The sequence below is a fragment of the Nomascus leucogenys genome, chromosome 17 (assembly GCF_006542625.1).
Source record: "Nomascus leucogenys isolate Asia chromosome 17, Asia_NLE_v1, whole genome shotgun sequence".
Classification (NCBI taxonomy): Eukaryota; Metazoa; Chordata; class Mammalia; order Primates; family Hylobatidae; genus Nomascus; species Nomascus leucogenys.
This window is the reverse complement of record NC_044397.1, coordinates 54,573,910-54,601,089: the sequence shown is the minus strand read 5'-3', so window position 1 is coordinate 54,601,089 and position 27,180 is coordinate 54,573,910. Positions and strand designations below refer to the sequence as shown.

The following is a 27,180-nucleotide window of genomic DNA, read 5'->3' as shown; positions in this document are numbered from 1 at the left end:
ATCACTTGAGGCCAGGAGTTCGAGACCAGCCTGGCCAACATGGCAAAACCTTGTCTCTACTAAAAATACAAAAATTAGCCAGGTGTGGTAGTGCACACCTGTAATCCCAGCTACTTGGGAAGTTGAGGCAGAGAATCGCTTGAACCTGAGAGGTGGAGGCTGCAGTGAGCTGAGATCGCTCCACTGCACTCCAGCCTGGGCGACAGAGCAAGACTCAAAAATAAATAAATAAATAAATAAATAAATAAATAAATAAATAGAAATAATTTTTTGGCATATCCCTCCAAATAATTTTGAACAATCATGCATCTCCTTCCATTTTTCATTGACGTCTGAAAATTTCCATCATGAGTTCAGTTGGCTGCAACAGATGTACATTTTAATTGTTATAAATATTAATATTTTACAAATAAATGTTTTGCCATTTAAAAATATAAACAAAGGAATCTGGATATCATAGTATTTTCATGCCCAGGCCCCTCCACGTAAAAATGAGTAAATGAGTTCCTTTAACAGGCAGAGTTTTAGAGCATGTCTCTTCTTCCTTGAACTTATTTCCATTTCACTACCTAACAGAATCTCATCCTAATTGAATGTACTTTATGCTTGAGATTTTTTTTTATTCATCAAGCCTCTTTGTATAAAATATGTATCTAAGTTAAAATGTAATTTTTATTTCCCCTCACCATAAGCGAGCTGTATTAAATTCATTTTTATATTGTTATCCTTGTGCTAATAGAAAACAGCCAACCAAAATTACATAAATGTTCTTAGAAACTTTGACATTTCTTAAGCAAAAAGGTAAAATATCATTTGGAAATGCATTTCATAAGTGAGTGAGGCTTTTTCAATTAATTCCTTAAAAATGACTGGATTACTTATTGCTAGCATGAGGCAGGGTTTGGCATAAATTCAAGTCTATTTTTCATCTTATAGATATAAGCACTAGGCAAAGCTTGTCACATACGAAGGTAAATTAAGGGACTTTTGTTATGGTTACATCATTCCATTAGGTTTTTAAAACTTTTCCTCTAATATATATCAAAAATCACTTAATTAATCTGTCAGAAAAATTATGCTTAATGATCTATAATCTGACAACTCATTTAGATCCTTTGTTAATTTGGTTGGAAAGAAAAATTGGGAAACCACCTGATGTTCAAAAAGATTCGCCACCAACTCATTAAAGTTATTTATCTGCTTGATCTTATACCAATATTTCCATTTGTTCTTTTGTTTGAGATCAGGAATAAGGTTTGCCCATCTCAGGAAAGTGCGCCCCAGTGAGATTCCTGATGGGTGAGGGGTATGTCTGTCTTTTATGAAGGAGAAGGAGGGCATCTGTAAAACTGGCATTGGGGAAAAAGACTTGGAATGATGCTGGTCATGGGTGAGTTCTCAGGCACATGAATTCCAGGAAAGGATACATGTGGAGGTATAACATTTGGAAGTGGATTCCCTTGGAAAGTCCTGGTTCTCCCAGAAGAACGTGTACCCAGTTTAAACCCACCAATGTACACAATGCATTTCAGTCAATTTAAGAGTTGCAATGGTGGGATTCATGGACAATACCACAGGAATACAGAAGTGGGGTCACTCATTCTAATTAGAGGACACAGGAAAGCGACCACTGGACTGCGTCTGAACACAAGCATGATTTTGGCAGGTAGAGGACAGTTGGGTCAAAAGATGGGAAAAAGCAGAGAAACGCCAGGCTGCATGGGAAACATCAAATACTGTTGAGTGGCTGGAATCCCTAGTGTCTGTGTACACACACAGGTGTGCAAATGTTCAGGAGGCACGGTTTGGAGAGGCTGGGTTTAGGATTCACCTTTGAGAGACCCTCTGCCACCAGCATTATATAGATTCTGCTCTGAGTAGGCACCTCAAACTTTGTTCCCCTCTTTTTCTCTAATTGATTCCCTAGGCACAGTTTCCTCCAAGTGAAGTTTGCCTGTTCATTCCTTGTCAAAATCACAGCCTCTTTAGTTTGATGGCCACTATTTAATAACATTTTATATTAATGTTCTTGTCAAAAATCCCATAGACCTGGGCTCCTCAAAGACACTGCATGACGAAGGTAATCAGTTGAGTCCAGAGCACTACTATATACACATACACATTTTTATCTTTTCAAGAAGGCAAGATAATGAAGATTTGAAAAACATTTATGGATCTAAAATTAGACCTGGATTCTCTTAAGAGTCAAGTGATGTATTCTTGGTATCAGTCAGCTCCTATTTCTTCACTATCTGAACCAAACTCTAGTCCTAGAATCTTAATGTGCCTATTAGAATCCCTGGGAAGAGAAAATTCCAAGTTATTCCGCTGTAACACAGAGCTGTGTTCCAACTGCCGTTCTTTTAAAAACATGTAATAAACAGCTGCTGTTTTTCTCTGCCCACCACTCTCACTCTGTGTTAAAAGAATCTGTCCTCTTGCAGGTAACCAATTTATCATATCTGGGTGAGACTATCTGCCCCTAACTATTCCCCTAGGATAATGCTATGTCCAAAGATGAGTATGTGTTCCATGCTGGACCTATCAAAGTTCTTTTCAGCACCTTTCCACTAGAGGTGTTCAGGAAGATGGTCCAACTGGGCTGTAATAAATGGATTGGGTATAAGTTTTGGATAAATGGCTGCCATTTTAACCAGCACAGGGAAGAACTTATCCACGGACTGGAGAGGAACATAGTTCTAAGACAATGTTTCAGCTCCTGGACCCAACCATGCCCATAATAAAGATTAGTCTCTTGGAAGTGCCAGTTATGTGAGCTAAAAATCACCACAAAACCCAATTATGCATAACTGGTCAAGACATATTTCTGTTTCTGAGAACTGAGGAGTCTTGTCTAATAAATGTCTAAATTTCCTTTATTTTGCACATATATCTATGTAACATCATGGTATTTCTATTATAGGAACCCTTATTTTATATTAAGTTACATATTAAATTGGACAGCTACATATATGTCTTTCCCTTTCCTAGATTTATTTCCTGTTATTTGGATTATACACTTGAGTATAATCTAACTTAGGAGGGTATACTCTCGAAGCTCTCTTGTGTCTGAAGCCTGGCTCCATTTACTTCTTATCCTTGACTACTAGTATATGGCTAAACCAAAGGAAGATTCAGATGAAAATCCTTCTTCTTTAAGACTGTCTTCTCAGCTCCTCTGTTTTCTAGCATCTTGTGTCATAGATGAGAAGGCATATGTTCACATGATTTGTTTATAGCTATATATAATCCCTTTCTAGAAGCTAGTAAAATTTTATCTGTGGATTTTTAAAATTTTTACCTGAATGTGTCTAAATGTGCACATTTCTAAAGATGTGTATTTAATTTCCGAGAATGTTTTGATGCTTATTTGTTTTTCCATAATAGCCTGCTCTTGTTTTATGTGATGAGCTACTGAAATTTTCTGAGGCAATGACTAAAAGTATTTATTTTAAAGTTCTGTTCTATTTCCTAACTTAACTCCACTTCCTTTGGAGTAAATTTCTCTGACCACTTTGTTGTCCTTCTTTCATGCATTAAAAACAAAATTGTCTACCAACTCTTGGCTGTCTTTCTTGTGTTTAAATGGGGGCATCAGCAATGGTATGGAGTGAATTTCTTTGCCGCATGTCAATATTGCTATTTCCTTACTATGGATCAGAAAGCCTATCAACAGCAGTCATGGGTGTAGTGCATGAACCAGGACTGGACTAAGTGAAGTTCCACAGGGACAGAGATGGACGCTTGCATTTCGGGGCAAGGATTCCATTTGGATACGGTGGCCAGTTTTTCTCTGTAGCCACAATGCTGGCTTTGGCTGATGATGCTTAGAATCAGTTCAGCTACCCTGAAACTGAAGTTTCATTTTATTTTAATGTGCTTTTTTTTTTTGTTTTTAAGCAAATAGTTAAACAGGATTCCTTCTCTATGCCACTGTCATGGGCTTTAAGAGTAGTCTAAAATATTACATTATTGGCTAATTTACTATCAGATAGTACAGCTCAACATTGATATTTGCAAACCACATAACGGTAATTGGGTTTTGACATTCTGCAGGGTTCAAATGGATAATATTTACCTACCTACTTAGTTAATCCACATGCTCCCTGCAGTGTGGATATTATTATTCCCATTTTGCAAATTATAAAAGAAGCCCCAACCAACAAATTATGTCACCTATCCCTGAGGGTGTGTGTTGCAGAAACACTCTGCTCAGCTTACAAAAGGGGCAAGTTCATTCAAACATCACAAAAAACCCACATGGTATGCAGGAGTCAAATTAAGGTTCTTTAACCAACGTGTTACATGAATCCTACTGAGTATATCTGCATTTAGACTTTTCTAAGCCAAAAGATTTTCTTCCACGTCCTATGGAACAAATCTTGGATCCATTTATCTGGGAATCTCAACATATTTGAAACCATTTCTTGAGGAAAAAACCTTCGGTCCTTTTTTACACATTTCTGGGGCCTCACCTTTGAGGGAAGTGTGGGGCAGTGGACGGCCATCCCCGCTGGCAAGAACAAAGCCGGTGTCTTAGTTTTCATTGTCAAAATAGAAACTCTGTCTCCAGGTTGTCTATCTATTAAAACGCATAAATTTTATTTAATCGATGCCTCAGAAAGAGAGGTTCAGGGACCTGCCAAGGTGCCAAGGGACTCAATCTCAAATTGGCTATGCTTTGGGTCTATTATGAAGCAAAGGTGAGGCAGCCACCACCTGAGATGGGTAACCTAAGAAAAATGCCATCCCTCCTTCTGCTGCTTTCTTCCAACTTCTATCCTTTTATCATCAGAACTCTAGAGAATAAAGTATGTGGCCTACTTTTACTTAGCTTTCCATAACACACTGTTCATCCATCACTCTGGACGTAAATTTGATATAAAAATGACCAAATTATTAAATAAATGAGTGCTGTTTGACGCAGCATCCTCTCTGATCCCTTTGGCCCTGTGTCCCAAGAAGGCAGGACTGAGCTGTGCCTTTGTGGCTGCCTTTAACTGCCTCCTCCCTCTCCCTTCCCAGCACATATACTTCTGAGCTCTCCTAGTGTTTACTTCTAACCACTTAAGGAAAATGTAGATTTCAAAAATAGCATTAATTAACATATTTTTATTTCCAATCATTTAAAATAAAAATTATTCATTTTTCTAGACTTTTCTAATTTGAATAATACTGACACAAAAAGCTGCCTCCAATCCCCTTTGAAATTCACTGTGATTTAAATAAGAAATAAAATAGATCTCTACAGATGATAAGAGAGGAAAGGAATCAGACCATCCTCTTGCCTGACAGGCAGATGGCATCTTCTGGGCAAGCTGTGTGCCCTGCCCTGTGCTGCTCTCAGGGACCCAGGCTGACCCCGTTCAAATGGGCACTTGGAGTTCAGGGCATCTCACCCAGTCAGGGAGGCCTCCTCAAGCTGGCACACTGTGCAATGTAAATTCTCGATAATATAATCAATGTTTAGTGTGCAATAACAGAAAAGAGCATTCTTTGACAAAAGCTAAGAATCCAGATATCTGAGCCTCGCCTCTTGCATGCTGAAGAACAGACAATATTACAGGTCACTTTCTGTAACTCAGAGAAGATGTCCGGGTGCGCTGTAATGCCACCCTGTAATGTCAGTCATCCCAAGCGCCCATCCCTGTGCCTCGCCTGCCCCCTGTGCCCACCTGGCACAGGGCCCCTCGGCTGGGCCCGGCCAATCTTAGCTTCTCGTCTTTGTGTCTCTGCTCCTCCTTCCCTTGTACCTAAAAGTGGAGGTTGGTGGTGACAGACAAAATTGTCACTGTTCCTCTGCAATGCAACATTTTATTAGCTGTTTTAAAGAAAAATTACAACATAAAAAGGGCTGGGCGCAGTGGCTTATGCCTGTAATCCCAGCATTTTGGGAGGCCAAGGTGGGTGGATAACTTGAGGTTAGGATTTCGAGACCAGCCTGGCCAACATGGCAAAACCCTGTCTCTACTAAAAATATAAAAATTAGCTGGAAATGGTGGTGTGTGCCTGTAATCCCAGCTACTTGGGAGGCTGAGGCAGAAGAATCGCTTGAACCCAGGAGACAGAGGTTGCAGTCAGCCGGGATCGTGTTGCAACTGCACTCCAGCCTAGGCAACAGAGTGAGACTCTGTCTCAATCAAACAAACAAACAAAGAACACATAAAAAGGAAAATTTTCGCTTTTTTTTTCTTTTCACATAAATTACAAACTTCTTTCTTGGCCAGTTCGTTTATTTCCTTATGGACGGCTTCTTAAATTTTGCCATCTATAAAATCTACTGAGTTTATGAGATTTCCACTGGGTTGGCCCCACAGTTCCCGTCTTGCTGTTCAGGCCTCTTCACGCTCCTTGAGGGTGAAGGACTCTTCATAGGCCTTCCTCGTATGGGTGCTGGGCTTGTTGGGAGATGGCCACGTTTCAGGTGAATTGAAGCTACTGTAACTTTTTTTCCTTTCTGACTGCCTGGCCTGGAGAGGAGTGACTTTCTGATGTTTTTTCTCCATGGCATCTCCCTGCACTGGGAACTGCTGTGGGCCCCGTTCCTCTCTGCCGCTTGGCCAGGGGCCCTTGGAACCCCTAAGGTAGGCCCCAGATGACTAAGACTAGCCCCAGCCTCCTCAGAAGCCCCCAGCATCTCAGCTCTCCCTCACGCTTCTGTTTTATGATTTCCTTCTCATTTTCTGTGCAACACAAAGCTCGGCTACGCATTTACAATGATGTCCATGACAGAAAACCCAGCCTTTCAAGATGCTTGTTAGCAGATCGGGGCACATCGCCCACGATATGGCTGGAAATATAAGAAAATGGAACTTGCTTTCAATGGAAAACATCCGTTTCCTTTCCACAGCCTTCGTCGTTTCAGCAGAGAAGGTTGTCTGCTATCCAGGATCCAAACCTTTCTTCCCTGGAGCAGCCTGGAGAGTTGAGGGGACAGATGGGGAGCCAGGAGAGAGGGGGTACCTTTTAGGAGCCAAGGGAGTAGGTTCAGAGAGAAGAGGACTTGCAGATATGACCCCCAGGGTTGGCAACTGCACGCATCTCCAGCTGTGTTCTCAGAACATGTCCTTCTCTTCCTCTTTTTTTTTTTTTTGAGACGGAGTCTCGCTCTGTGGCCCAGGCTGGAGTGCAGTGGCGCAATCTCGGCTCACTGCAAGCTCCGCCTCCCGGGTTCACGCCATTCTCCTGCCTTAGCCTCTCCGAGTAGCTGGGACTACAGGCGCCCGCCACCACACCCGGCCAATTTTTCCGTATTTTTAGTAGAGACGGGGTTTCACCTTGGTCTCCATCTCCTGACCTCGTGATCCGCCCGCCTCGGCCTCCCAAAGTGATGGGATTACAAGCGTGAGCCACCGCGCCCGGCCTCTCTTCCTCTTGAAAGTCCTTATCTTCCTGCAAGGGCGGCTCAGGCCCTCCCTCCTCCATGAGGTTGGTGTCTCCAGGGGCCCCAGCGCGCATCCTTCCTGGACTCACAAAGCCCACGCCACTGCCACTCTTTTCTGTTGCACTAATAGCATGTCCTTCCAGCTCGGCGCTCAGCCCCTCAAGGGCTGCGGGAAACTCAGATTCATCTCTTAACGTCCTCATCCACAAGGCCGAATTCCTCTCTTTAAGGACTTAGTGAAGATTAAACGAGACAGCACTTATGAAGGAGCTAGCAGGGCACAGGGTCAATGCTCAGTAATGGTAGCTAAAATTATCACAGGCGCTGGGCCTAGCTGCCTGGCTGTCCATAAACATCCTAAGTTCTCTGAGAAGATGATGGTCTTGCACTTGGCCCATGTCAGAATCCCCTGGAGGGCTTGTTAAAATAGAGATTGTCCAGACCCCATACCCCCATGAGTTTCTGAGTCAGTGGGGCTGGGGTGGGCCCAGGGTCGCATGTTCCCAGGTGCTGCTGCTGCTGGCTGGCCTGGGCCACATGTGGGAGGGCTTCCTTCGTACCTCCCCCAGGGTTCCTGGCCAGCCGGCTTTCTCCCCTCGCTGGGCTGCAGGTGAGAACCACCTACATTTAAGCTTTGTATCCCCACATAGCTGTCGTCATCTTACTGAAACCTATTCCCTGCAATAGTTCAAAGACAGCTGTCTCCAACAACAGGCGCTGGAGTTAATGGACGACCAGTTTTAAAAAGTCACATTCAGTCTCTGCTCTCAAAAGGCAGGAGTATTTGCCTTTTTCTAAAATTAGCAGATTCCATTTCCTATCCCAGTGCTCTTCACATGTCTCCTGTTTCATGGAACTTGTCCCAAAATGCCCTCAACAAAGTTACAAGTGTCATTTTTCTTCAGACAGAAGTAGAGCTGAAATAATTACTTGCAGAAACTATAATAGAATAGTTTCAGAACGACAGAATGAGGAAATTACTTACAAAAATAAAACACATTCCAAATGTTTGTAAACTACGTCAAAAACAAAGAGCAAAGAAACAATATGGGGGGGGGGTGCATGAGGAAGGGCAGGGGGAGGAGAGCTGAGCAGGGTAGGGGTGGCACAGCCTGAGTGCGAGCAAATGGGACCCCAAGATGCTGGAGAAAACAGAGGAGAGGCAGCAAAGAGCCTCCACATCCTAGGTGTCAAAAGGGCTGTCAAAAGGCTAGTGAGAGGTGCCTGTATCAACACCGGGGGAAATAAGCCCTCATCAATGGCAGCACTGAAGCCTGAGTCTCCAAGGAACACCTGTCTGGTGTCTCTGCATCAGTGCCTCCATCTGCAACCTCAGGGCATCAGTTTCCTGGCCAGTTGGGTTATTTTTGCCTTATTAGTTATTTGTATCAATTGCCTGAAGTTTGGGTCAGATTAAATAGCAAAGACTGTGAAGATGACTAGTTTAAACTGTTACCTGGTTCTGGACTAAGGAATAAACCATATCTTTTAATATTGAAAAGATACTCTAATCGGGGCTTATTCCAAGATGTGTTCTCTTCTGAGTATTTTTAGAAATCACACAGTGCTAACATACCATTAAAAGTGAGTGGAGAAAAGCAAAATGACTAATAACTATGCTTGTATACAGTGCTCTCCCAACACACACACACACACACACACACACACACACACACGGCAAAAACCATCATAGTAGTCCCTCCTTTTTGGAGGTTTTGCTTTCTGCAGTTTGTTACCTGTGATCAACCAAGATATTAAATGAACAATTCCAGAAATAAACACTTGGTCAGTTTTGAATCGTGTGTCCTTCTGAGTAGCCTGGTGAAATCTGCCATCCTGCCCTGTCCCACCACGGATGGGAATCCTCCCTTTGTCCAGTGGATCCACACTGTCTCCTCCCCTGCCTGTGAGTCACTTGGCAGTGGTCTTGGTTCTCAGACGGACTGTCTCAGTGTTGCAGAGATTGTGTTCAGGGGCCCTTACTGTACTTAATAATGGCCCCAAAGCACAAGGGTACTGATGTTGGCATATTGTTATAATTGTCCTATTTCATTGCTAGTCATTGTTGCTCACTGTGCCTAACGTAGAAATTAGACTTTATCACAAGTATGTATGCATAGGAAAAAAATGGTATACACACACACACACACACACACACACAGACACACACATATATTCAGTGCTGAGGTTTCAGGCATCCACGGAGGGTCCTGAAACATATCCCCCTGTGAATAAGCAGGGGACTACTATACTTAAAAAGTACTTAAATACAGTAGAGTAGTCAGCATAAAAGCAATGAATAGTAACACGATTTTTCCCTAGAGCTCCCCTCCCGTAGTCCAGCCTGCCTTGGCACTGTGCGTCTGCTTGTAACAGTGATAAGATCAGCATCAGGGCCCATCATTTTGTGAAACTTGTATAGAATTGTTTCTAGCCTGATCCAAAGTCAACAGACTACACAGCCAGCAAATTAAATGTTTCACACACAAACCACCTGTCTAACTCACAATTATGGTGGCCCAAAATAACTCGGCTTTATTGGCCAGAAAACACTCACCTCAGCAAAACCCACCAACACTCAAAATAACCTACATGAGATGCTGGGGCTCTAGCCTTAGGGTTTCAGGGTCTGTCCCAGGGTCTTCTCCCAGGAGAAGTTGGATGCTGTCTCCTTGCGAGGCAGGGACCCCATTTTCCCCTCCATGTCCTGAAAGGATAGATGGCCACACCCCACCTCTTCCATTCCTCTTATTACAGATACCCTCCTACAACCACATTCTACCAGAGTTTTAAAATTAGGATTATTTTAGTTTTTAAAATGAAGTTTGTTTTCTTTTTCTTTCATATAGAAAGTAAAGAAAACACAAACATTTGGAAAGAAAATAATCACTTATCCCCAAGATAACCATGGTTTACATTAGGTTGCTTTTTTTGGTAGTCTTTTTTTTTAGAAGCTTTTTGGATAAATGTAACAAAATTTCTTAAATGTTTGAAGAAAATCAGATACATTGCCCTTCTGTGTATATGTATGCACTTTGTACTCAACAGATTAAAGACACATTTTTCTCCATCTTTTGTGTCAATTTAAACAATTATGGGTACCGTGACTCGCATCTGTAATCCCAGCACTTTGGGAGGCCGAGGTGGGAGGATCACTTGAGCCCAGGAATTTGAGACCAGCCTCAGCAACAAAGTGAGACCCTGTCTGTCTCTACAAAAAACTTTAAAAATTATCCAGGCATGGTAGAGTGTTCTTGTAGTCCTAGCTACTTGGGAGGCTGAGGCAGGAGGACTGCTTGAGCCTGGGAAATCGAGGCTGCAGTGAACTACGATTGCACTAACGCATTCCAGTCTGGGTGACAGAGCGAGACCTTGTCTCAAAACAAATAAACAGCAACAACAACACAACCCCCCAAAACAATTACGTAACACTGTGCGGATTCAACCGTGGCCTCCAGCAAATCAGTGCTTACAGGCTATGGCTTCTCATCTGTAAAATGGGGATAAGAATAACAGTATTCATTCACTCAGGAGCTTCATGGAGAGGCGTGTCAGAAAGCCTGACAGAGCCTGGACAGCTGGAGCCTCTGAGTGTGGGCTGTTAGAGCGAGTCTGATTGCTGTGATTCCCATCTGTTTTCAGCCTACAGGCTGATAATGGCAGGTCCTCCAACGACTTTCGTTCAACATCATCTTAATATCCCAGGCCGCGGCTGCTGTCTGTGCAGATTGCACCTTCTCGGCAGGTCTGCGTGTGTTTTCTCTGGCTGCGCTCATGTCCTCCCACGTCCCCAGACTGCGCATGTTAGGGTCACTGGGGTGTCCGAATTGTCCCCATGTGGGTGAGTATAAGTGTACCTGCAATGGGATGGGGGCCAGTCCACGGCTGGCTTCTACTTTGCCCCCTGTGCTGCCATGGTAGGCTGCGGCCACCTGTGATCCTGAACTGGAAAAACTGGGTAAATCATCACATTACTTGCTTTTATTAATATTTCTTAAATGTACGTATAGCTCGTATTTATTTCAATGTTTAATATTAGTAGTGTTTGGTCTTTATTTAGAAGTGTTTTGGTCTTTATTTCGAAGTTTTGTGACGTTTTGGTGACCAGAAATATATGCTAGGAACTTAACTCTATTTTTATCAGTTGGCCTATGGTAAAATGGTTTCGTTATCTGTTGTTCTGCATAAAGCTGCGGTTTCCAAAAACCTAACCTGTTGATGATGTTAAGTGAGGACTTACTGTATAATCATTCATTAGTGGTCATGATCTTTTGAAAGACTGGAAATTAAAGAACAAATGTGATTATGTGGGGGCTGCAGAAACTGCAATCTTAAGGCTTTGGGGAACCTTCCCAGGAATGGGAGAGAACAGAGAGGAGGGGGGGCCTGAAACACATGGGTTTCTAGGAGGGAGTCCCAGGAAGCCTTGGGGTTGTTTGTAGATCAAACAAGCCTGGTCAGGTGGGTGTGGGTGGGAGGAAGAGGGCTGGCCCTGTTAGTATAAACGAGTCCAAGCCAGGCAGGGAGGAGTTCGTGAGGGCACTGTCTCCCAGCTACCCCGCCACTGTTCCCTCATCCTGCTGTTTGCACTAACTCCACCCAGAAACACAGCCAAGATGATTGCCTTCTATGTGCTATTCTCTAGTCCCAGTAGGATCTGAAGTTTTTCTACTTCTTAGCATTATCCATTGTGGCCTGTTTTTTGCTAACTGTTCAATCCTCATGTCACCCCTCACAGGGAGCATGTGGTCCTCCATGCCTGTGTAGGATGGAAATGGAGACATCTGCTCCGGATTTGTCTTGAATAAACCCTGCACAGGCCCTCCCTTCATCATGAGTCCTGCCGTAAGCTCTGCCGGATGCCTCCATGAGTCGATCTGATCTTGTCTTCAGTGCACATACTTCGCTCTGGCTGTCTGACAGCAGTGCCTCCTCCAGGTGTTTTCCAACACTCCACAGGCCCCTGGGCACATGAACACCAGCCCAGATCTCACAATGAAAGGTCTTAACAGGTTGCATTTTCTTCATGGTTATCAAAGCAACCTCTGCAGGAAACTACTTCTTGGGAAGAAAAGGTTCCCACTTGCTTCTCCATCAGTAGCTTACAGAATGTAAGTTCTCCCAAAACTACTATCAGTAGCTTGACTTACAGAAGGCCTTATCCACTGTCATGGTATTCCACAGAGCATTGCTTCTGATCAAGGAACTCGCTTCCCAGCCAAAGGAGTGCAGCAATGAGCCCGTGCATGGAACTCACTGGTCTTACCAAGTTCCCCACTACCTTGAAGCAGCTGGTTTGACAGAACAGTAGAGTGGCCTTTTGAAAACTCAGTTACAGGGCCAGAGAGGTAGCAATACTTCATAGGGCTGGGGCGATGTTCGCCAGAAGGCTGTGTATGCTCTGAATGACATCCAATATATGGTGCTGTTTCTCCCATAGGGTACAGGAATCAAGAGGTTAAAAGGGGAGTGGCACCATCATTATCCCTAGTGACCCACTAGCAAAACGTTTTCCTCATGACTTTTATGTTCTACTGGCCAACGGGTCTTAGGTCCAGAGAAACAAATGATTCCATCAGGAGGCACAACAATGATTCCACTGAACTGGAAGTCAAGATGCCACATGGTCAGTCTGGGCTCCTCAGGCTTTTGAGTCAACAGGCAAGGATGGGATTTACGGTGTTGGCTGGGTGACTGACCCAGACTACCCAGGGGAAAATAGACTACTGCTCTAGAATGGAGGTAAGGCACGGTATGGGATGCAGGAGATCCCTTAGGACTTCCCTTAGTAAGCCCTGCGATGAAGGTCAATGGAAACTACCCTGACCCAATCCAGGTAGTACCACTAATGGCCTAGACCCTTCAGGAATGATGGTTTGCATCACACCACCAGGTAAAGAACCACAACCAGCTGAGGTGCTTGCTGAAGGCAAGGGGAATACAAAATGGGTAGAAGACATAAATACCAGCTGTGATGTGACCAGTTTCAGAAATGAAAACAGTAATTGTCAATGAGTATTTCCTTCTCATTTTGTTAAGAATATGTTTGTGTGTGTGTGTATATATAGATATGTATATGTATGTATATGTATATATTTATATATATATATATATATATATAAATAACTATCTTTGTTTTCTTTCCTCTTATTCCCTTAACATGGGACATAAGTGACTTCTATAGCAGTGTCTAATTGTTGATAATTTTACGTTATAGTATTTTAAGTTACAGGATATCAGGAGAGAGTAAACATCAACTCAAGGACTTCACCTTCTCTTCTGGAGGGGATGAGTGCATTTTCGGTTGTATACAGGACAGCAGTGTCATGCCAGTTGGAATTGCGACCTTGTTTTGTCTTTCTCTGGAGAAAAAGACATGCATATAGGGGGCGAGTTGGCAAGGGGTGAACTTGCAATGGCTAAGCAAGGGGTGTTCAGGTATGTGGTGAAACATTATTTCTGGGTGTGTCTGTGAGGCTGTTTACCAGAGAGAGCAGCATCTGAATTGACAGACAGTAAGGAGGATGTGTCCTCACTACTGTGGGCAGGCATCCTATCTGCTGAGGGTCTGAACAGAACAAAAAGGCAGGGAATGGTGAATGTGTTCTCTGTGTTTGAGCTGGGACACCCATCTTCTCCTGTGCTTGAGCATCAGAGCTCCTGGTTCTGGGGCCTTGAGACCTAGATAGAATCTCATCACCAGCTTTCCGGGGTCTCCAGCTTACAGATGGCGAATGATCAAACTTCTTGGTTTCTATAATTACACAAGGCCATCCCTATAAAAAAATCTCTCCCCACCATAGATACACACACACACACACACACACACACACACACACACACACACACACTCATAAATATATCCTATTCGTCTGCATCTCTGGAGAAGCCTGACGAATAGAGATTTTGGAATAAATATTCCATTAGGGCTGAACAGTAGCGAGGGTTAAAATAGGCCTAATTTTAAGAAAATCTTCATTATCTTTCTAATGCTTTGAATTTGTTCAGAAAATAAAACATACATTTAGCAATGGTCTAATTATTCATTACTTCAAGTCTACAAAATTAGCTTTCCCAGGATGCAACCCTGACAGCAGATCCAGTGTGGATGTTTGCTGCAGTAACAACAGTTCATGTCTGTCTCTCTCTCTCTCTCTCTTTAATTTGTATCTGTGAGAGGTGGCAGGAGATACATCCAAGGAAACTTGCTTGAAGGTGCAGCTGCTTCTCCAAAGCCTCCATAATCCCGAGCTCTGGGTCAGCCCCTGAGTCACATCATGACTGCAGGGCAAAGGCTTAAGTCAGAGCCATGGTGTCCCAGTGCTCGGCTGGCCTGCTGAGACTTGGAGAGAGGCTTCCAATTAACACTGCTGGCTTCTCTGAAGTGGCCAACGAGTGGCCACTCCAAGTGTCTCAACTAAACCAGACCAGTTTAAGACCAGCCACACTGGCTGAAGCATTCCCAGACGACATCACGGCTTATTTACTTGTGTGTTTCATCATCACATGGAGACGTGGGCACTTGCTGATCTGCAGGGGCTGGAGGAGAAAATGATCTTTCCCTTGTCAGCCAGGGGCATGGCTCAACGTGTCATCTAAGGCAGCTCTCAGCCTGCCATTCCAGGAGTCGTGCCTGCCAGCACCAGGGACTGCGTCTGCAAGGGGTAGCATGAGCAAGGCTGCTGGCCCCGGCTCAGCTGTCCTGGAAGAGGCCCTGAGACACCCATGGAGAGTGCTGGGGCACACACGGGAGCAAGCACGGTGAAGTCCTGCGTCCTTGACATGCATTTGCTCAGGACTCCAACCCAGCAGCCCCCAAAACAGTGAGAGACGCTCTGCACTGCAGGGCAGGCACTTCATTTTTATAAGCTGTAGGGGGCACACTTTCAGCACTCTGTCAAAGGCAATATGCGCAGTTATTAAATTTCCTAAGAAAAAGGAAGAAGACAGACATTGCTCTGCATCACTTGTGTGACTGTATGAAGTTGAAAATTCAACATTTTCTCTCTCTCTTTTTTTTTTTTTAGATGCAGTCTCACTCTGTTACCTAGGCTGGAGTGCAATGGCGTGATCTTGGCACACTGCAACCTCCATCTCCCGGGTTCAAACAATTCTCCTGCCTCAGCCTCCTGAGTAGCTGGGATTACACGCACCCACCATCGTGCCTGGCTAATTTTTGTATTTTTAGTAGAGACGGGGTTTTGCCATGTTGGCCAGGCTGGCTTCGAACTCCTGACCTCAGGTGATCCGCCCGCCTTGGCCTCCCAAAGTGCTGGGATTACAGGCATGAGCCACTGCACCTGGCCTAACATTTTCTTTAAGGGTTGTGTAGTATTTGACAACATAATCTTTGTATTTCTCACTTTTTAAAAATGAGGGTTTGAGTGACTTCATTTCTGCAGTTTGACTGAATCAGGGAACCTGCACCGATCCATCTACAGAGGTCTGCAGACAGCAGCATGAGGCAGGCTGAGGGCCAGGTGTGGCCCCACGAGGACCCTGAGGAAACCTGGCACCTACATGTGTCTGCAAGCAGCAGCTAAAATGCATCCCACACTTCCTTTCATGCAGTAAAACTGGTGTTGCCTTATCTTTTTTTAAAAAGAAGAAATCACGATTTTAATGCACAATCTTATGCATTTTAAACTGTGGCTATTTTCATAATAATTAGGGTCTGTTGACTCCAACCCAGCAGCCCCCGAAACATTTCTAAATGTTCTACATGTATTTGCATGTGTAATTCTCAAAAGCACTTTTTCTTTCAATATGAAGAAACTCGGGCACAGAGAAGTTAAGCAAGTTGCCTGAAATCACCCAGTAACAGACCCAAGACCTGAGTCCGTGCAGCCTGGCTCTAGCCCCATGCTATGTACTTCTCTGGACAGTGCAGGACCCCTCAGCACCCTTTCTGCCCCGTCCCCTTTGTGGAGCAACCTGGTTGTCTGGGAGATGAACCCTGATTATCCAATCAAACATGGTAATCCTGTTCTCCCTGAAAATTGATCAGCGCATTCTGGCCTAAGCCAATAGGTGTGTGGCACTCCCTTGGCTACTATGATTGGTTCAGGAACTCACATGTGGCTGATGTGGGGTAAGGGAGCTGACCCAACCCCTATAGGTGCAGTATAGGATCCCATATATATCCTTGTGCATTAACTCAGCTTGAGTGGCTTTTTTTTTTTTCAGGCAAAGATATGCTGATTCACCAGCAATCCCACTTCTAGGTATATATCCCCAAGAAATGAAAGCACAGTTTCAGATATTTGCATACCTGTGTTCACTGAAGCATCATTCACAATAACCATGAGGTAGAAACAACTTAAATGTCCATTGACAATGGATGGATAAAGAAAATGTGGTCTATACATATACTTGAAAGATATTTAGCCTCAAAAGGGAAGGGAATTCTGTTATATGCTACAATATGGATGAACTTCGAGGAAATTGTGCTAAGTGAAATAAGCCAGGCGCAAAAAGACAGGCAGGCAAAGGGGAGTTGCTGTTCAGTGAGTAGAGAGTATCAGATCTGCAGGATGATGAGGTCCTGGAGATCTGTTTCACAGCATTGTGAACACACTTACATCCACTGAAGTATGCATTTGAAAATGGAAGGAATGGGACATTTTATATTATTTTTTTAAAATCACAATTTAAAAAAGCATACTGATGCAGCAGCTTATTCAAACAATTTTAAAAGTCTTGCCTGGGTTGAGCAAAACAAGCCTAAGCGAAACACAGAGGCTGCCAGGCCTGTGCGGAGTCTCCTGGGCCCTGCTGCCTGGAAAGGATGCAGTGCGGTCTGTGGTGACGAGTTCATATTCAGGCTCATTTTCCTCATTTTTCTCTCTATTAGCTGGAAGAAACCAGGGACAATATGGCAAGCTTTCAGACAGATAGAATTCATTACATTAGAACTGTGTGAATAACACTGATTTCAAGAGGAACACTTAGAAGTCGGTCCATAGAAAACACCTTCACAGCATTCTAACAAGCACACAGAGGATAGAAAAAAACAAGTGTTAGCTGATTATGGATTGTCTCCCAAGTGCCAATATTTCAGAGGTAGGTAAGACACAAGATGGGTTTTGTGTGTGTGTGTGTGTCTAAGTGTGCACATGCATTCACAAATGCTTGAAAGACCTAAGAGAAGGCTGAGCAGTGCCTGGGGAAATGGGGAGGAGGAAGAGAAACAGGAACACTTGATTTCAGGATTGTGTAGAGAATTGCTGCCCTCACTCATCCACAGGGTTCTTGGCTTTGCTGTGCCTGGGGCTGTGGCATTCAGAAGCAAGCTCAGAAGTCTTATCAGAGCTTCAGCTACTCCATAAACTGTGGGGGCAAGGAGGAAATTCGAAGTCAGGGCAGAGGCCGAATTTACGCAGCAATGGCGGTTCACATACAGTGTTGGGCCAGGGTGGGCTGCAGCCAGCTTTGGGCAAAATCAGCACAGCTGGCCAGAAAGGTGGCAGGACTCAGGCCTCCAACAGGGCCAAGGCCTGGAGTCAGAGTCCGGGTCTCCCCTGTGCATCCACTTGGGTACAACAGAAGCTCTCCAGCCTCTGTCGTCATCAGCACACAGGCTAACGCACACCAGGTGCTATGCGCTGAACTGTGTTCCCTAACAATTCATATGTTGAAGTCGGAACCTCCAGTACTTCAGAATGTAACCTTATTAGGATAAGGTCTTTTAAACGATGTTTAAGTTAAAATGAAGTCATTAGGGTGGAGGCCTCATCCAGTAGGACTGGTGTCCTTATAAGAGAATGTTAGGACACAGACACACAACAAGGGAAGACCCAGGGATAAGGCGGCCATCTGTAAGCCAAGGAGAGAGACCTCAGGAGAAACCAACCCTGTCGACACTTCGATCTCGGACTTCCAGCCTCCAGGACAGTGAGAGAATAAATTTCCACCCAGTCTGTGGTATGATATCATGGCAGCCCTAGCAGACTAACACACCAGTGCACTGTGTTGCTGTGATGAAAATTCTAAAGTAATTGAAGTCCAGGACAGTGTCTGTGGCCTGAGAGGCCCACAAGTGGTGACTGTCTCAGTCTCTCTGGGGTCCTCTGATCTCCCTTTCTCTGGAGTCAAGCCCCTCCTTCCTGGTATTTTTGTGCAGCCCCATACTTGCTGTTGGCTGTGGGCTCAGGCGGGCTTGCACGAGAGATCCTCCCACAAAGCTCAAACAGCACGCGCCACCTCCTCCGCTTTCTCCTTCCTCTGTGGACACAGGGAACGGCTTCCTGGGGAGATCTGAGCAGGGTTAGAGCCTTCTAGCCCTCCCCACAGACTAACAGGACACAGAATAGGGAGGAGGGATATGGAAGTTAAGCAGGTGCTTGGGACCAGACTGGCAAGGTTCAAGTCCTGGCTTAAATATTAACTTGCTTTTGGTTGCAGACAAGTTTCTTATCGTCTATGTGCTGCCGTTTTCTTATTTGTAAAATGAGGATGATAACAATAGCAGTGACCTCATAGGGCTGTGGTATAGATTAAAGGGTTACTCCAGGAAAAGTGCATGGGAAGGGGGTGCCACTTTAGCCATCATCACTTCCTGCCCCCACCCCACTGGCAGCGAATCTATGAAGACTAAGACCCCCCCGCCTCCATGGGCTGAACCTTCCTGTAGTCCCACTATGCAGCCTGCACTCAAACAGAGGCCACCTCCTTCATGGCAAGGTGCCTCCTGGCTAATAAATAGCCAGGTGGAGGCAGACATAAGTGCAAGGGCAGAGATGAAAGATGAGGTTTGAGTTTACTAACATGGTTGATTTGGATTTCTGCCCCATCTAACTATGGAAGACTATTCATTTAAACAATTAACTGGCCATATTCTCTTTAATCTTTAAATCTTATCCAAGTCATAAATTAGGCACCAAAGAAGAGTCCTGATAATAATTTCTGGGAGGGCAAAGTGGACAAGTTCAGAATCCTTGCAAAGCCTGCCAGTGACCGAAGCACCAGGTTCAGAGATATGTTGTGTGTGGGGTGGGGTGGGGGTGGGGAAGCATACTGGCAGCAACAAGCTAACATAGCCACATACTGTCCTTGGCCTCATATCTTCACACACGTGCAGGCAAACACACACAGTGTATACACATGGATTTATGAGTGCACGCATGTGTTATGTATGTGTATTTCCACACACATTACAAATGTATATAGATGTGCATGTATGCATGAATATATACATACATGAATATGTACACCATGTGTAGGCATATATGTACGCACGTGTATATATACACACATATTTTGTACACATTTGTGTATGTATGCATAGATGTTTAAGATACACAATGTGTGCACATGTATTGTGTGGGCATGCATACTGTATATACATCTGTGCACATGTACATGAGTCTAGATATGCATGCACCATGGGTGCACATGCATGTATGCACATGTATGTGTGCATGTATACACATACACACACATCCCTTTTTAGACCCACTAGTCACACTGTAACAATGGATGGGGAGCCAGCCATCTGAGCACAGACCCTTCTTAGCTGCGTGATCTCAGGCAACTTACTAGACTCTTCTTGACTCACTTTCCCCTCTTTGTAAATGAGAGGACTCAATCCTATAATTACAGTCACTAAATTGTTGTGTGACTAGCTGCAACATAATATTGGCATAAATGCAGCAAAGCCCCAATGTTAACTTCTTGTATGTTTCTTTGCATTCGCTTCAACTCTGTCCATCAATGGGATAATCAGGGTTCCCCCTGGTGGCTGAAATGTGTGGGTAAAGTCATCTAAGAAGCTCTTGTCTCTTAAATAAGCAGCCCCTTCAACTGCTTGCTAACCTGGCAAAGGCAAAGAGGAGGTGAGGGTCAGTGGACAGCTGGCCACTGCAGTGGAGCCCATGACAGATGCTGCCCTGGTGCCTGCCGCTGCCTAGCCCCAGCCTGGCAGCTGGGCTCCTGACTAGAGCCAGCAATCCTGGTCAACGGTTCTCAAGCCAGGCTGGAGCGGCAGAGGAGGTGGGCTGACCTCCTCTCAGCTACTTTTGGTAAACACGGTTTAAAGAACACACTCATGCTTCTTTGGCAGAAGAAAATTAGTGGAGAAATTACCTTTGTTTCCTCTTGAAAACTTGGATAGGGGAGAAGTAGTTCCAAAGGTTGTATGTGCACTCACATCCACACGTTTTCACTTCACAAAGGATGCATTCAGATGACTATTAAAATGCTGCGACCAGCTTTCTTTCTCCTCAGATCAAATACTCAGCTTTATCATTAGGGTCATCAATTTTAACACTTAATGTTCTCCATTTAAACAATTTCCCGATTAGCTAGAATGAAGTTTTACTTCTCAATTAATTTAGGATTTGTTATTAAAACCTATATTTTGCTAACTTTCCCATTCGATGTACAGTACTGCCAGAAAGTAATATATATAGTTGTGTGCATGTCTTATGTATATATACACATATACATATACATACTCACACAGATTAAAAATGATGACTAAGGGATGCAAGGAAACTTGAGGGTGATGGATGTGTTTATTACTCGATGGTGAGTGATGGTTTCATGGTGTATAGAAGTGTCAAAACTGATTCTATTATATACTTTGTACATATGCAGTTTTTTGTGTGTCAGTTACACTCCTATAAAGCTGTGAAACATAAAAAATAGCATAAAACCCAGAAATCCCCATCAATGTTCTTCCTACACTTCACCTTGCAATATTAAATGGAGACTTGTAATTTTCCTACTAGAAGCTAAACGTCTCAATTTATAACCATTTACTATTATTTTATATTTATTGAACTTAAGTAACTCACTCTTCACATCTAAGGTTTCTGCTCTGGAGCCTGAAGACTCCAAATGTAGGCCACTTGTGCAGTGAGTGACAGTTCCAGCTCATCAAAACGTCGCCCTTGGCCTGATCGCACCCAATCCTCAATAATATGACAATGACAATGTAAAGGGGCAGAATGGAGCCAGCAGACATGAAAGGGAATCTGCCTTCCAGGGCATTCCCTGCACAGCTCTGCCAATACACCACTGTGGGTGCAGATTCAGAGTTTGCCCATACGAGAGACCAGGTGGGAGAGAGAAACGATTGAGAGAGAAGGGCCAAGCGAAGAGTGCAGGGATGAAGCAGAAACAGGCCAGAGATACAAATGTGCTTACTTCCACCACCAACTACACTTCTCTTGTTGGAACGGCATCTCTGTAAGTTTGTGCTGCATCTGCCTCTCTGGTCCTCTCATGCTCCTGACTATAGGACATAATCACCTTCCCTTTAAATTTCTTGTTGGAAAAACACGAGCCTGAAAATACTGGATTCTTAGCCTGGGTGTCAGCTGTGGGATTGCTGGGCTCCGCGGTGCATGGCAAGTGCCGGCCTGTGCTCAGGGAGCACCTGCTGCCAAGCTATGCTCATGGCTTACTTGAAGGATGTGAGCCCTTTGGGAAGGCTCTTTACACATTCCAGGAAGAACCAGAATTTCAAGCCAAATCTGATTTTTAATATTGGCAACTTTACCTGGCAGAGAGGATGCATGTGTGGGCTAGACATGGCAATCTGCCATCCACTTCCATCCTGTGGTTGATGATTTGTGTGATTCAGGGTGTCTTTATATTCCTCCCTACCACTTCTTATTCACACAAAACATACAAGGAAAGGATGCATCCGCTCTTTAAATTTTGTCCCTTATGGGCCAAAGAAGAAAGTATGATAGATATTGACTATTCCATTTGCGTTCGGGTTTTATGTTTTGGTTATTTTTTCTCCTCACTTCCTGCCCTGAAACCCTGTAGCAGATTTATCAACCAGGAAACAGTGTGTCCAGTCTAAATAATCTCAATAGATCTAATCTCTTTTGGGGCGTTTTTTTCCCTTTAGTGAAAAATATACTCAGATAGAGCCTTATTTTATGCAGCTTCATTCACGTAATAAAAATTTGTTATTTTCTCAATAAGAAGGAAAAAGAAGGGTTATAATATAAAGCCTTTAAGGGTAAAATCAACACAGAAGTAACAACAAAATTAAATCACAAAACTTCCAGCAAAGGGAGTTATTCGGCAAAAGGGTTACCAATTATGCGTTGCTATTGGTGACAAATAAAGCAAAGAAACCAAAAATATACCGATAACTCCTGAGCCTCATTTTATTTAATACTTGAACCTCTGTCTTCACTGAAGTGTTTGAAGTTTGCTTGTTGTCATTTTACCATGGTGACTAATAAGGTGCAAAAGCTATTTTGGGTTTTTCTCCTGCTCCACATTCCTTGGGTATGAAGGATGAAACAGTTAAAACACACACACACACACACACACACACACACACACACACACACACACACACAAAATTCAGAGAAGCAGAGGAAGCAAGTGCTCTGTATGTGGATTAATTTCTGGGTCTGGATAATCTGTAATTGGTTATGATGACTCAAGACATCTTGAATACTTGTTTGAAAGGCCCTCACTTTCTCCTGTAATTTTTTGGAAGATGTACTCTTATCCCTATGGTAGAAAAGTTTGTTTTGTTATGGGAAATGTTAGTCTGCACGTGGAAACGTTTTGAATTACATCACATGAGCTATGGAAGTTGTGAACAAACTGTGTCATATTATGGATCCAAATTAGCATGAAAACTGTGAAAATTAGCAGTTGATAAGCATCACAAACACAGATGCGAGGCGTGATTGATTATAATGGATGCTAAAATAAAATGTCAGTGAGTAAACAGCTAAGATTTTTCCAAATTGTTTCATCTATAGAACTAGGAGTATTTATTTACAAGTAAGTGATTTTAGAATCATATGAAAAGGTCAAAAGTACTGGTGAAGTGAGACGGCAAACATTGTCATATAAACTAGCATGCATTTTAGAAATCACAGCATGCTCAATTGTCCACTGGCAACACGGTCTCCAGGGTGAAACTAAGAATTTAAGCCAACTATAGTTGAAAAATAATGCATAGTTTTTCTTTCACCTTAGCATTTGCTACAGAATTGGTATACCCAAGGGATTCTTCATGCTATCAACTTGCCTGCATGTCTCTAGTTAGAAAACGTGAACTACCATCTTTTGTGGATAGGGTGTATGACATGATGGAAAAAAGAAACAGACATGGCTTATAAGGAGGAGAAATGACCTGCAACAAGGGATGGGTTCTAAGCGGAGTCAGAAATGAGAAACTTTCTGAAATGCAAGTGCTTTGGGAGAAAATGTTTCACCTAATTAATTTGTCTGATTCTTAGAAGGCTCTAATGCTAGCACAGTGCCAAGTCACATGTAAATCTACAAAACTTGCTCATCAAATGGCCCTTGATTCTATCCAACATCTATCAGGCCATCTCTCATGGAGATCACTAGAGTATTGTCAAAGATCGACCACTCATGTCTTTGGCTAACTTTATGATCAAGTAAATTGGGGGTGCCATGTTCAAATTCAATTCACTCCATGTAAGCTGACTTAGCCCTATTGCATTTGTTTTCCCCCACCACATACCTCTGTCCTCTATTTTTAATCAAGTTGGATATACTTACTGCATCATATTTTCTGCCTCTTGAACCAATAATTCTATGAGCAATATCACTTTCCCCTGTTCCAAGGATTTGCCTAGAGATTTTCTGTGCCCATCTTTCTTCAGCATAATAGCTACTTCTTACACAAATGCTTATTGCTGTAATTATATACAATCTTCTACAATCTTTAAGTCTGGGCCATAAATCCTAATGCCTTCCCCAACATTCAGGTAAACATTACCTTTTCTTGTTTAGACTTTCCCCACTTAATGATTTGAGGTCAAATGACTGCTACTTATCAGACAAAAGTCCTTTATTTCAATGAAAAAAAAAAGGCCCTTTCTAACTTGTTCTATGTTTCATTGTGAGTAATTTCTGTAACTTTCTGTGTTTTTTTCACCAATACATAGCACTAAATTGGTTACATATAGCTTTGGCTTATATTTGTTTATTATTAATACCAATGTAAGCTGTGGTAATTCCTTCATTAGTCATAGCTAACATTTTCATTGTGATCAGCCAGGCAACAGTCCTACATGTCAGGAATACTTACTGATTCTTTTTTTTTTCATTTTGAGCAATAACACTTAAAAACATCTTTTAGAGAGAAACATGACAAGCTTCTCCAGTTCAAATGCATTTGCATAATAAAAGTTAATCAAAGCAAGCAAGAACTAGTTGTCTTTTTATCTAAACCTTGAATTTTAACATATGACTATTTTTACCTACTCTGCCTGTCTTGGGACAATGCAGTTGAGGTGACTCAACTCTTCGTAACTGGGTGAGTTTGTGTGACTGCAGAGGGATCTCATACTCAAAGAGGAGCTGGGAGCACCTCTGCACAGACATGGTGGTCACACCCTCTGGCATCTTTATCACATGTACAACCCTTGGGACTAGTACTTATCAAATGGAACCAACTTTACTTCTTTTCATGTGCCTGGGGAACCACAGGTAGTAAAATCCAAGGCCAGAGGTCATGTGCTCGTTATTCACTCTTATAGCCCACAGAACTGGTGTAATACCTAGCATCAAGTAAGTACTGTGTCACTGTTTAGTGAATAAATGGGTGAAGAAATGAATAGAATAATGAATAGAATAGAATAATGAAGAGAATCATAATATAGAATAATGAATAGAACACCCTTCTTCTCCCGCTTTTTTCTTTTTAGTGAACTATGTAAAATGGTGAAGTACACAGTAATGGGAAAACCTCAAAAACACAAAGACATTGGGTCCTATGTATCACTGAATGGATAGTATATATAAGTTGTGAGTTCCTACTAACTATATAGTTCATGTTTTTAGGCATTTAGTTTTACCAGGTAGACAGAAAGTTTCAGTTCTACCCAAATTGACTATACTGGTCAATTTATGGACACAATCTAGTTTTAAGAAAAATGGGCAATAAATTCTGGAATCGAATATCCAATAAGAAAAATATGAATTAATAATGAATTAAAATAAAGCAGAATTCTTCACAGGAACATTTCCAAGTATCAGTGAATTTCAGACAGGTGAATATTATCAACCTAAAATTTGCATATAATTTACCTCCTTCAAAAAAAATATAAACCTCAGTCAAACAAATCTCTGTTATTAATGCATTTATATGTAAATCCCAAAGGAAGTGAACGGTGGGTGTACAATGAGCCCTTTTATCCTGAAAGGAGGAAGAACAACAGGAAAATCAGAGCCAGGGCAGAAGAGACACTGGGAAAGGTCCGAGGTCAGGAAGAGGCCCGTCCATCAGAAGCGCTTGGCCTGAGTAGGGAATGATGCACAGCAATAAACTGCGGGGGAAAATAAATGGCAAAATGTGAACGTACACTTGCGGTGAAATAAATATCTGCCATTATCATTCATCTTCCAGCCCCTGGAGATTTAACACTGCATAGCAAACGTTCTATCAGCCAAAGCATATTGTTATTGTTTTCTTCCTTTCCATTTAGTCTTTTTGTATGCCAGCTGTGGAAAGCGCCTATTGATCTAACAGATACGATTCTGCCTCCTGTAAGAACCATATCATAAGCATCGCTTCCCTCATGGTTGGTCTTTCAGGTTGCCACATAAAATTATTTGGATTTGATATGAAACCTAAGGTCCTTACAAGCAGAGACACAAAGCAGCTGGTAGGCAAGTCATTTATTTCTTACCTCTTGAAAAAAAGTTTAAGTTACTTGTAGAACCCCAGAGGAAAATAGACAATATGGCTTTGTGATGCCCTCAATTTCAGTGTATCCTATCTTGATAAGGGTGACAATGGGCAGGCCCCACATATAAACTTAGAGAATACTGGTTGTTTTACTGAGTTGGAGATGGACATCAACTGCAAGTACCTGTGGAGCTAACTCCTCTCAAGTGCCACTGTTTTCTCTAGTGGGAGACTGACCCGTGGTGCAAAGGGCTATTACATGAGAGTAGCTTTAAATCTCTGAAGGCCTTGGGGGAGAGGGATTAAAATAAAGAAGGGCCATGCCTGAGTGCACATCATCACCCAAAACCTCCTAAGACAGTTTAGAAGACTATTGTCATAAGAGAATGCCTGATTCATAATCTCTATTTACTTCTTAACTAGTAAAACAAGGTAATGATATTTAATAACAACTTCAAACCATTCTTGAAAAATCAAGATGTTTATATGCCTTATTTCTGGGAAGGACTTAAATTTATATAAACCCAAAGAGAAGTTCTTCAACATGGTTTTTATGCTTAACCTGAGTTCATGCTACAAGTTAAAGCTCAAGAAAACAAGATACAGTTGTGATTATTTGCATCAGCTTAGGGCTTGAGCACTGACTCATGAAAATCAAAGAAATCTGTTCTCAGGTTTCTTAACTAAACAATATTACTTCTTTTCACCATTTCTATTCATATTTGTTACTACTTTGCAGTGGTATTTTGGTAAATGGTTAGTAACCAGCTCTTTGGAGGAAAAAGGTATAAATAGTTACAATCAGTTTTACTTATATAAAGGATATGTAACACAAAATTTATAAGTAATAACAAAATGCACAATACTATTTTTTGTAAATTCTGTATTACCAGTTGATTCTCATAGAATGCTTTCATTAATTTTTCCCAGATTCTTTAATCTGTAGCCAGTCAATTATTACCGTTAACAAACAAGTATAACTTCAACATGATGGCATCAGACAGTAAGATGAAACTAAAACCAGAAAGATATGTGTTGGAATTTTACTCATTTGTCAATCCCATGAATGACTTGGCTGAATAGATCATGGTTTTTGGAAAATGGAGGTACAATTCAATTTTTTCTGCTATTCACAATGTATTGGCTGCAG

At 42.6% G+C, this 27,180-nt stretch overlaps 1 protein-coding gene across 5 annotated transcripts in view; it reads right to left on the bottom strand.

Annotated features, from left to right (window-relative positions):
- The window catches only part of COBL (cordon-bleu WH2 repeat protein), a 307,991-nt gene that overhangs the window by 32,117 nt on the left and 248,694 nt on the right, over positions 1 to 27,180 (bottom strand). The window contains exon 8 of one of the 5 annotated variants that reach the window (XM_012496980.2): positions 16,647 to 17,713. The exons of 3 other annotated variants lie outside the window; for them this stretch is intronic. In XM_012496980.2, coding sequence (XP_012352434.1) covers positions 17,412 to 17,713 — 302 coding nt within the window. In that variant the 3' untranslated portion in view covers positions 16,647 to 17,411. Of the gene's footprint in view, positions 1 to 16,646; positions 17,714 to 23,112; positions 25,669 to 27,180 lie in introns of those variants that run through there. One more of the 5 variants, XM_012496981.2, reaches the window with a different exon arrangement.